Source organism: Tachysurus vachellii, chromosome 20 (assembly GCF_030014155.1).
Source record: "Tachysurus vachellii isolate PV-2020 chromosome 20, HZAU_Pvac_v1, whole genome shotgun sequence".
In the NCBI taxonomy this organism is placed as follows: Eukaryota; Metazoa; Chordata; class Actinopteri; order Siluriformes; family Bagridae; genus Tachysurus; species Tachysurus vachellii.
In genome coordinates this window covers 1,329,209-1,341,730 of record NC_083479.1, presented here as the reverse complement: position 1 = coordinate 1,341,730, position 12,522 = coordinate 1,329,209, and the positions used below count along the sequence as shown (strand labels likewise).

Sequence of the window (12,522 nt, the reverse complement as noted above, 5' to 3'; positions counted from 1 at the left end):
GTATCTAATGAATGGGATTTCTAGAAAATGTCATTTATGGCCATACTTTTATTATACAAAATATATGAAACTGAGACACAGAAACTGAGAGGTCAAAAGGACCTGCTTTATCACTCTTTTCTTCTAGTGCTGGTTCATTGGCAGCAAAATCATACAGCAGCTTTACAAACTGGTGAAATATCTTTACAAGCATCTGTAGATTTGAATATATAAAGATTCCTTTGCAGCCATTGTTCGTTGTATATGTTCATGAATACTAGCAAAATGAATGTTGACATTGTGCACAATGTCTGTGTACCATGTGGACATGTGTAATTGCCGTGAAGTCATGTTCAGTGGGATGGACGGAAATGGTGTTGGTCTGTTGTAACTGATTCTAAGGTGAACTGGTTATTTTTTTTGCTCCATGTTTTATTTACTGTATATATGATCAAATCCTGATAGGATTGTAATGTTAGGAGAAAGGATTCTTAGTAAGGGATTTGGATGGCTGATGAGTCTCACAATAAGTACGTGAGGAAACAGCGGTTCGGTGCATTAGAATCTTTGCGATCTGGCCGTTATGTGCCGTAGAGAAGAAATTAACCTTCCGCCTTTGATTCACTGTCTGGGAAATTAGATTGCGTGGTTTGTGCACATGCTCCCTCTACCCTGAGTGCATCTGATTAAAGAATATTATTTATCCAATTTATCTGGGTCATTCAGTAACGACCGAGTGTAGAACACACTCCACGACCCAGTTCTTTACTAGGACAAATATAAAAAGACTGGCTGATGATCTCCTCCACAAAGCTTTTCCTGTTGATTAAGTGTACCAGTAGATCAATGTGGACATTCTGTCAGAATTGTGAAGTAGGTCTTGTGCACTCTTTGTTTTATTGCCTTATGCTGGTCTGCAGAAGAAGTGCCTAATTATCTTATGTGCTCAGGGTTTCATAATGTGAATATTGGCTGGGTTTGCAGAACACAACGTTTGGTCTCGCAGCTGCTGATGGTTGGTCTGATTTTTGTGGCTTTGTGGCTGATGCTCTTGGGCTGGAGGATGCTATAGTATCAAATTACAAGAGATCAGCTGGTTACTTAGATGATGTCATTCTATTTAGAGGAAGTACATTGGATAAATGAAAGGAGCTTGTAAGAGGTGGATGTGGATGACTAGATGTAAAAGAGTAAGCAGGGAAATGAAAAGGATTTTTTTTTTTTTTGGAATATGGTACATTGTGTATGTGGCATGCATGAGGGGCTGAGGGTAAGGGTGAAGAATGGGATAAAATGAAGACATGATGTAAATGTAAACCCATCTGCTAGATAACTGATGTGGAACTAATTCACCAGAGAACCCTCGGGTTGCGTCCAGAGCTTATGAGGTCTCAAACCTACACACATACAGACAAACACACATATATGTACAAACCTGGACTCTTTTTAAATCATCAGCCAGAGCTTATGAGAGTCTGTTATATACAATTCATGTCTGAATGCAGAGAGCAGACTGGTACGAAGCTCCATGATTTATTAATGAAAACCTATCTAAACTGTTCAACCCCTCCCTCTCCCCCCACTCTCTCTACTTCTCTGTCTTTCTTAGCCCAAGGGACCGAATGCTGACTGGCGGTACTCTGCATCTTTGAGGGCAGGAGTGCAGAGGTAAGCACTATTGTTCTTAATCTCTCAAAAACTCTTTCAGTCTGAACCCGCTCGAAGCCGTACAGAAATCCAGTCCTTTAAGGGTCTTTTATTTGTTTATTGTTTTTCTATTCTAGACATTCAGTTCTTCATTTTCAAGTATCACTGTTAGAATTTTACATTTGCAGCTACACATTTCAGAATGTCAGGCAGAATGTCAAATAAAATAAATTAAAACACTATACTGAATGTAGAGAGAGAGAGAGAGAGAGAGAGAGAGAGAGAGAGAGAGAGATGGAGAGAGATTTATGATTTGCAATACAGATAAGTATCAGATATGCTGAAACCCAGATGTTGCCTAAAATCTGCATGACCGCTAGAATGATAAGAGCCAACAGCTCTGTCCTCTACACACACACACACACACTCAAGATTTGTTAGCTCAGGGCCTCTTCTCAGCAGTGCAGATATCTGCAGTGATGGAACATATAGGTCATCAGCATTCTCTGTACCACATACCCAGTCCTTCAATGCTGAGCATGAAGGACAAATGGGCTGTCTGTCTCTCTCTCTCTCTCTCTCTCTCTCTCTCTCTCTCACACACGCACACAAACACATACAATGCCTCTTTTCATAATCACACACTTCCTTCTCACTTACATTCTGCATTTTTTATGCATGAATTCCCATCACAGACTCTCAGAATAGATATTTAATCTTCCAACTCACACTCTGAGATAAACCCACACAAGTAATGTCAACCATAAAGACACCACACACACCACACACACACAAATTTGTGTATGACAATCTATTTTAGTCTATGCATTAGTTTTATCAGCATGTTAACTGACGTGCTGCGTTCATTGTCACAAACACAACAAAAAATCTACTTAAATAAGGAATAGCTCTTAAGTAAATGTTCCACAAAAGAACTCTGTAGTTAAGGATGTATTAACAGGCTGCTCTCAGATCCTAATGGGCCTTTAAATTAGTGCCTTATTAAATGCAGGTGCACTTGCAGTGTAACCAATACAAGATCCTGTAATCTCAGTAAGAGTTATAAGACAAATTACAGTTACAAATACAATACAAAGGCTTAATTTAAATGATCTGACCAGGTCTGTCCTCATGGATACTAATAAAGTCCCAAACATTTCTCAAGTCTCATTTCACTTATGTCTTTGCTTGGCTTAAGATTTCTATCTAACATCTTTAAATGTTTCTTAGTAAAGTTAAAGTATAAGAAATTATGAGGGAAATTCTTCATGTTCTTCAAGTGGGTGGGACATAAGCTCTCACCCCTGTCAGTCAACGTGATTAGCCATGTGAAAGCTCATTTGTAAAGAAATAGACAACATTTGTAGGCTTCTGTTAAAGATGGAAACTCAGTCTAACACAAACTCCCTTCATTCTTTATACCTTTTATGTGGTTTAGATCTCTGCATTTGACCAATTAAATGTCCGGCCCCTTTACTCGTTCTTCACTCTGATTCGTTGTTTCACATAATTGAGTTTGAAGCTCTCAGGTTCTCTGGCATGATGCTCAATGTGGATCTTCTGCTCAATCAAATAAAAGGCTAATTTTCAGCTTTAATAATATTAGAAATATCCATCGCAGCCTGAGTCTGCCTCTCGCACACGGGGAGCAAATACAAAGAAAAAAATAAATCCAAAGTGATTTTAGTAAGCTGGACACACCCTGTACACTGCATTGCAGATACATCGCTGCACACGCTGCTTCTCATATTTTCATTATGAATGTATGGATACTTGGTGCTGAGGTCTAATTGTGGTAGGAGTCAGTACCGAGGCTGCTGGAGGACAGAAAGCTTTTGATCAGCTAGTTTAACAGGGTGTATTTTAATGCATATGAGCAGCTCTGGGATGAAGTGTGCATCATTATGATAAAAAAAAGTACAGTTTGTGAGATAAAGTTGAAAAGCTGAAAGGAAATTTTAGAAGAAGACTTTATTTTGTCACATCTACATTACAGCACATTGCAATTCTCAGCCTTGGAGGTTGAGGGTCAGAGCTCAGGGTTGGACATGAAACAGCACCACTAGAGCAGAGAGGGTTAAGGGCCTTGCTTAAGGGCCCAACAGTGGCAGCTTGACAGTGCTGAGGCTTGAACCCTGATCCTCTGATGAACAACCCAAAGCCTTATCCACTTGAGTCACGACTGCCTAAAATAAAGGAGAATGAAGTGTAGGAATAATTACTGGTAGTAATATTCAGTTTTTGGGTTTTTGACAAAATAAAACATCATCTTTTATTTTCAGCTCTCCTTGCTGTCTCACATCACTCTTCTGTTTCCATCACACCTTCTCCGTCTGTCACCCACAATTCCAGTGGCCCTCTGTGTCTGACACCTCTCATGTCACTAGACTTTTCTGTCAGCTTGTCTCTCAGGACATAAAGTGCAACAAAACAATGCTATGATAGCCTGCAGTGTCTCTGTGTGTTCTCTCTCTCTCTCTCTCTCTCTCTCTCTCTCACACACACACACACACACACTCACACGCACACATTATTTCACATACATGCATGCTGACATGTAAGCTCAGCGTCTGCTCATGCTGCCACACTGAGCAAATCACACACAGCAATGGAGTCATTCATGCAAACAACTCATGTACTCACACAGACACACACACAATTATGTCTCTGAAATTACATAATTTCTTTTATTGTATTCTTCAAGTCTGAATTTCAGCCTGGTCTCAATCAGTTATTTTTTTTTTTACAGCACCTTTGACAATAGTTCAGCTGAAAATCACAGATTTTTATGTTGCAGCTCTGTTCACATGGAGGAGGCCTCGGCTGTGATGCAGGGAGCGCAAGGAGTGCTGGTGCAGAACTGGCCTACTGTGTCCAGTGCCGCAGGTAAGACTTCACATTTTCACATACTACAGTACTTCTGAGGTTTCTCAAGGGACGTCTGATTCATCTAATGTTCACGGTAGCAAGAACAAAAATGGACTGTATGTTTTTGTGTTCTCAAAAACACTGAGAGACAAAAACCTTATATCCAGGGTTCCATCTTATCCTGTCATATATGACTGCTTATTAAATGAGTGTAGAGACATTATGAAGTAAGATTAAGCTTGGAAGGGGATATCAGAGTGTGTTGGTGTCTGTTAAGAGTGTAATCTGGAAACAAATCTCAAACAGAATCTGACAATCTAAAGGAGTGACATGAACTGAGAAAAGCAGTTTTGTTCACCATTAAGCTTTTACTCCACAGCAGGTACAACTAAAACCTGTGATTAGTCTGTGGAAGACTTCTATTATTAGCCGATGCTGTGATTTGAGATGGTACATTTTTGGGAGAAAGCTGCTTGTAATTGTTTTAGCTACAAGACTTTTTTATATTCAAATGACTCAACACAGGGCTGTGCTTCGGTCAGAGAGTTTGTTCAGTTTATATTTGGTATTCATCACAGATACAGAAAGACACAGGAATATTGATCTGCTAGCTCATTAAGGAGATTAGCCAAAAACTGGATGGGAAGGGTGACTGAAATATTGACCTGATGATCGAGCATATTGGACTTGAGCTGTAGCAGTGTACATATGGACAGACAGCGTAGAAGATATCTTTATTATTTTTTAATGTTGGATACAATCTGAGACACGCACGCACTGCATTTAGATTATTTCCAAAGCAGGTATTGACTCAGATGGACAGATGTGTCGTGTAAGCGCTGCTTTAGCATCCAGCCCATGGTAATGTATTCAGTTCGATACCCCTGTGCTGTAACAATCTCTGATTAAAAAAAAACAAAAAAACAAAAAAAACCAGGAGTGAGATACATCATGCAGAATGGAAAGAAAATATGATGAAACAAATGAGTAATAGCTGAAGAGAAAGAAAAAGTAAGTGATGGAAGCTCACTGTCATGCGAATGAGAGTTGTATAGAGGATGAAGAGAGGGTGACGAGGGAACACGGGAGGTTAGAGAGCTGCGTTTGAGGAGTGGCAGGCCCCTGAGGTGGTCCGGTTGCTAGGGAACAATGTGTGAGTTGTTGCTAGGCAACAGCACTGAACTGGAGGAGGCTGCTGCGGTGGCAGGGAGTGGGCGAGGAGCAATAGGGGAGGCAGTTTCCATGGCAACCATTCATACTTGCAAAGAAAGAGGAGAAGGATGTAAAGCCCGATGTGGTGGAGGAGTAAAGAGGCCAGTGGGCTAAACATATGCTTATTTAAGAAACAAGGATCAGATGTTTTCAGCAGAAATATTTGAATTCTTACACTACAAGTCATACTGACACATAAAAAAAAAAGAATATAAGGCATCTGGGTGCCAAAATATCAAGGTAACCTTCTGAGATTTATGAGAAGCGACTGAAGAGAATCTTTGCACAGAGAGAAAATATTGTGTGAGGGATGAGTTATGTTCCACAAAAGCTGGCATATCTTTATCAGCTTGGATGCTGCAGGCACCGTCTCACACCTGGAGCACATTCAGACTAAACTGGCAGGAATGCAGTGTGCTGACAAGTGATGTGATACAAAGAGAAATGTTGGCAAGGAGATAGAAGGAAAACACACACACACACACACACACACACACACACACACAAACATAAACACACACATGATGTCAGGAAAATCATGTTAGACGTCTGTATCTTCCGAACACACTGAACACTCGACAATTCTGACCATGACAAGAGGTTTCATTAAGTTATTTCTCTTGACAATAGACTTGCACTTTTTCCATCAGGCTCAAGGATATACGCAGAGTGCTCATTTATCTAAGTATGAATGAGAAAAGGAGAGAACACTTTCTAAATCCTAAACTGAATTGTAGTGACCCTTTGAGGACTAAACACAAACAGAAATGACACAGAGCAGTCACATATAATAAAAAAATGCATTGCCATTTTTTATTTGCATTAATAAGCTTGTAGAATTCGCTTTTTAACAACTATTGTTCGGAAAAATTTAAGAAATTGAGAAAGTTTATATCTGGGAATGGAAGCAAACAGTCCAGTCTGGCAACCCTGATTCTCCGGAATTTGCCCCTGATTTATGACGGCTACAAGCCATGAATTTGTACTTTAACTTTTTTTAAAGCCGAAAGCGGAAAAGTAGGTTTCAGGGAAAATCTAAAAACGATTCATTCATTATATTCTTTACATGAAAAATGATATTTTATTAACAAATTTCTAATGTTAAATAATTTTCTATCTCTCTGTCACATGCAGATGGAGAGGCTGAAGGACAGCTCTCTCCTCCAGTCGGAGCTGGGATCAACAGTAATAGCTGGAGTTTCCGTTATGGTGCCGGACCTGGTTACGGTCCTCCGCAGGCTTTGAAGCCAGGCGAGATCCCTCCTGAAGCTTTCATCATTCCTGGTTCACCTGCAATCATCTCCATCCGGCAAGACCCAGGAGCCATGGACGACAAGGGGGACTTTATTAGCTTTGGCAAGAAAGAGGATCCCAAGAAGAAGAAAAAGAAGAAGAAGGAGAAAAAAGACAAAAAGGATAAGGGCAAAGATGATGGCGAGGAGTAAAGGAGAATTTGGCTGTTTCAAAAACAATCAACAAAAAACTCCTGAACTCATAAAAATGAAAAAGAAAGAAAATTTGAAAAGAAATACAGCACAGAAAGGAGAGCCTTTTAATTGCAGCTCTCACTATGGGGAGATTAATTCGCCAGCCCCGCCCAGTGCTGATCATTCTCTTTTCTCTTTCTATCCAACCTCAACTGACCCCAATCCTTAAACCATGACAGCTCCCAGAAGGCAATAATTGGCTATTTCACTACTCAGTGTATCCAGAAGGTTTTCACTCCACATCTTTCTAAGCAGCAATTATAAATCTAAAAACAGTACGTTCCGACATATATTCCAAAGTATGATCCATAAATTGCGTGTTATATCCATAAGTCTAATATATATAGAGGGAGTCTGTTATCTGGACATCCTCATGACTCCATTACTATGCCAGGAATTTGTACTTTAAACGTCCAACAGGTTTTTGAATGAAATATGATCTGGTCAGCATTATGTGTGTGTGTATGTGTGAGTGTGTGTGTGTGTGTGTGCTGCGGAGGAAAACCACTTCAGGGGTAGTACTATAGTCATGTGTAATAGTCAATAATTTCAGGGTTTGAGCTCACAGAGCCCCCTGCTGCCTTTAAGAGGCACACCAATGCTGAAACCTCACGTGTGCTTTACTTGGTGATGCAAAAAAATAAATAAAAATAAAATAAATAAAACCTCCAAACCTAATACTTATTAAAAATTATACTTCACTTGACTGTATACATCAAAAACATACAAAATTTGTTTCATGTGTCATGTTGAATTCATGGTCAGATCAGTACAGTAGAATCCACTGTCCAATACGTCCGATATTAAAGCGTTGTAGGAGCAAAGCTTCTTCTGTAATATAGACAGGAATGTTGCTTGTTGCAATCAGGCCTGTTAAACTTTTGCCTCTGTGGTGATTCACTTTCCAGAGCTTTGGTTTTCAGTCAGTGTTCTTGTGTAAGTTTTACTCACACACACTCTGTCAGTCCTCGTCCATGTTTACAGCCGTGCACAACGAGAACTGCCCTCTTGTGGCCGTGATGTGGGACTAAATTGAATAACAGAGCTAAGACACACTGTCTGACTCGTAACCTCTGCACTCAGATCAAGCCTCAGCACTGTTACTGGAACTTTCTATCCTTCCCCAGGGAGCATAAGCACACAAGGCACTTCCATCCGAGTAAAACAAGTGCTCAAGCAGCAGTGAAAAGTGTCTTGAGTTTTGAGGAGGTTGTGTAGACGTCGGTTTTCAGTTTTGAGTAGTGTGGTTCGGTTTACAGAGATGTACAGACAGCAGAATGTGATAGAAAACCAAACTGAGCTGCATGCTAGCACTGGAGAAGGTTTCATCCTTGTGATTTTTTTTTATGGATGGATTCATGATCCCTCAACTTTATTTATTCTTTTTTTTACTTTTTTACTTTCCTTTGTCTTTCTTGGCAGTAGGGCTATTGATCAAGGTATAGGATGGATGTTAGTGCTGCTATAATTGATAACACACACACACACACACACACACACACACACACAGTCACACACACACACACACACACACACACACAGTACAGCCTTCTTCAGGTGTGGTTTAGTGCTGTCAGATCACTAAGTGACTGCTTGCATGTGATACACAGATAAAACTATATATAGATATATAGAGATAGATATGCTTTTCATATTTTTTATTTTGAACCATTCCTCTTATATACAGAGACATGCATCGTCTCTTGATAGATAGACATATATCTAATTGCTCATTCAGATCCAACTGTACAAGTACATACTGTAGGTCATTGATGCAAAAACCACTGGGGGAACAACCACCATGTTGTCCCTATGACATCAACGTTAACCTTAACATGCTAGGTATATGTATTGCTGTAGTGTTATGCTATAATTCTTTTTTATAACCATGAATATATTTGAAATCATGAACAAACAAGTAATGTGGAACTGCTTCATATATCCCTCGTATGATATCATCCTTGTTTTCCATTAAAAAAAAAAAAAAAACAATAAAAATCAATATCAAAATGATAAATGCAACAAAAAAATCCCTGTCTGTGAACTTTGCTTGTGTGTAGTGAATGTTTATAAGGTCATTCAGTGCTGACATGGCACTTTCACAGTAAAAATCTATTGAACATTTTTTTTTTTTTTTTTTTTTTTTTTGTACAGCTTATCATCATTGTAGCGGTGAAATAATGTTTTTTTTCTTTTATCCCTTTTTTTTTATATCACTTTACGAAATATGTTAACGTGTTTTGTTTATAAACCTCAAATAAATTTTTTTCATAAGTACCAATAATTGTTTATGTACTTTTTTCCACAAATGTTTAATATGCAAATAACGTTCCATCTCAGAAAACTGAACATCAGGATAAAAATAATCATTAAGCAATTATAAAACAAACAGAAAATAAAAAATCGTTCACACCTGTGTTTGTGAATAAAGATTAAACTTTATGGAGTCAGAAGAAGTGAGCAGATGGTGAAGCAGATTTAATCCTACACTTTATACAGTGGAGCAAAACACAAACGTTTAATATCAAGACTTGGAAAAAAGAAAGAATAAAAAAATAATAATAAAAAAAATAAATAAACAAATGAAATATATATATATATATATATATATATATATATATATATATATATATATATATATATATATATACATTTTTATATGACTGTTATATGACAGTAAGTTCTAACTTCTTGTGGTGGCTTATAATTTTTTATTTTATACTAAGTCTTGAACAACTCAGTTTAATGTTAAATGCATGAACACACACACACACACACACACACACACACACACACACACACACACACAAGAATAGACGTATATATGATGTTTATCTGCTATTTATGGACATCTGATTTTAAAAGGGTAATAAATTTTATGATATATTGTAAATATTTTATAGATACATAGACTGGTAAAATACCACCGTTTATTGTGTGACGCTTTCCTCTCGTTGTATTTTGTCGCTGTCCCTGGTGCTGAAACCGCACTTTACACAGCAGATATAAAGTAATCCGATACAAGGACGTTTCTAATTCGCCGCGTTTTAGTATTATTAAAAATTATTAAATGACATTATTGCAATAAAATCTCATTTAATAGATTTTCTTTAGTTCTTTCTGTTTTAAAGCCACAGTGCCATTGCACATTCTCGGCTTGCCTCATAGTGTCACTCTTCACCAATTTGAAATTCTCTGCTAAAGAAACACACCCATTAGTGCTTTTTATCAGGGGACAATGCAACGATACGTGTACCACTAAACAAGGAAAGTGCGCGCTTCTACGTCTGCTTTGTCTAGAAAAATTTACGTTTTAATTGAAACACATTAAAATCAGAATGGAGATTTTATATATGAGACAAACAAATATGTCGAAAAGGATTTTATTTTTCTCTTTTTGGGCAGTTGCTTCATTCATCAGCGCGGTCGTTGTGGCAGACATTCGTTATTCTGTACCTGAGGAATCAAAGACAAAATACGTAATCGGAAGCTTGAGCAAAGATCTTAATCTGGACGTTAAAGGTTTAAGATCACGGAAGGCGAGATTAGATTACCAAGGTGAAGCGCGGTATTGTGGAGTGGACCTTGATTCAGGACACATCGTTGTTTTGGAGAGAATCGACAGAGAGACGCTATGCGGACCAACGACGCCTTGTGTTTTACATTTTGAGTATATTCTCGAAAATCCTCTAGAGCTTCACAACGTGATTTTAGAGGTACAAGACGCCAACGACAACACGCCCGTCTTCCCAAAGGACTCGATCAAGCTTGAGATAAGCGAGAATGCACCGATTGGAAGCAAATTTCAAATCGCTAGAGCCAGAGACCTGGATGTAGGAAGAAATTCAGTGCAAAATTATATCATCAGTCAAAACGTGCATTTCGACATTGATGCAAGACCGAGTAAAGACAGGTACGTGGACATTGTTTTGAAAAGCAACCTCGATCGAGAGAAAAAAGCGGAACACTCTTTAACGCTGACTGCCGTGGATGGCGGAAATCCGCCTCGATCTGGTTCTGTTGTTATACAAATTTTGGTTCAGGATGTAAACGATAATGCTCCGATTTTTTCGCAGTCTTTATACAGGGCTCAGTTATTTGAAAATGCAGCTCCTGGGACGTCCGTTATTAAAATATTAGCGATAGACAGGGACGAAGGAGTGAACGGTCAGTTAACGTATTACATTAACCACCTCTCGGAGAGTACAAATAATTTATTTCAGGTTGACGAAAAAAATGGGGAACTTTTGGTTACAGGAAAATTGGACCATGAAATCGCCTCGACGTATGAGATAGAAATCCAGGCAGAAGACGGCGGTGGACAAACAGGTCACTGCAAGGTCGTAATTGAAATACTGGATGTTAACGATAATGCGCCGGTGATTACAGTGAAATCTGTTATTAACCCCATTCCAGAGAACATCGCTGTAAGTTCAGAAGTCGGAATAATTAATGTGAAGGACCAGGACTCTGGTGAAAACAGCAAAATAAGCTGTTCTATCCCCATTAATTTACCATTCAAATTACAACCATCTATCAAGAACTATTTCACTTTAATAACTACAGCATCACTGGATCGCGAGCAAGTCGCAGAGTACAATGTTACAATAACAGCATCTGATGGAGGTACACCTTCTCTGTTCTCAACTGCGAGCTTGAATATCAAAATAGCAGATATAAATGATAACTTTCCAGTATTTGAGCAGCAATCCTACACTGCATATGTGGCAGAGAATAACAAACCAGGAACCTCTATTAGTTCTGTTACTGCAAGAGACCCAGACTGGAGGCAGAACGGTACAGTACTGTATTCTCTGGTGTCCAGTGAGATAAACACTCTTCCAGTGACCTCATTTTTATCCATTAACTCAGATACAGGAGTGATCCAGGCCGTGAGGTCATTTGACTACGAAAAGTTCAGAAACTTTAAAGTCCAGGTTGTAGCCAGAGACAACGGTTCTCCTCCACTCAGCAGCAACGTGACTGTGAGTGTGTTCATATCAGATGAGAATGATAACTCTCCACAGATATTATACCCTGCTCCAGAGGGAAAGTCTTTAATGACTGAGATGGTCCCTAAAGCTGCTCTCTCTGGCTCTCTGGTCTCCAAAGTGATCGCTGTGGATGCTGACTCTGGACAGAACGCGTGGCTGTCGTATCAGATAGTCAAATCTACCGATCCGGGACTTTTCATTATCGGTCTCCATAGTGGAGAGATCAGGGCTCAGAGGGACATTACTGAATCTGACAGCATGAAACAGAACCTTGTCATCTCTGTGAAAGATAACGGACAGCCGCCTCTCTCTGCTACATGTTCTGTATATTTACT

At 39.0% G+C, this 12,522-nt stretch overlaps 1 protein-coding gene across 7 annotated transcripts in view; it reads left to right on the top strand.

Annotated features, from left to right (window-relative positions):
- LOC132862899 (protocadherin alpha-C2-like) overlaps positions 1-9,465 on the top strand; it is a 59,036-nt gene extending 49,571 nt beyond the window's left edge. For all 7 annotated transcript variants that reach the window (XM_060895294.1, XM_060895288.1, XM_060895292.1 and 4 more), the window contains exons 2-4: positions 1,589-1,647; positions 4,424-4,512; positions 6,841-9,465. In XM_060895294.1, the coding sequence (XP_060751277.1) occupies positions 1,589-1,647; positions 4,424-4,512; positions 6,841-7,151 (459 nt within the window). In that variant the 3' untranslated portion in view covers positions 7,152-9,465. The remainder of the gene's footprint in view (positions 1-1,588; positions 1,648-4,423; positions 4,513-6,840) is intronic.
- Positions 9,466-12,522: the final 3,057 nt, after the last annotated feature.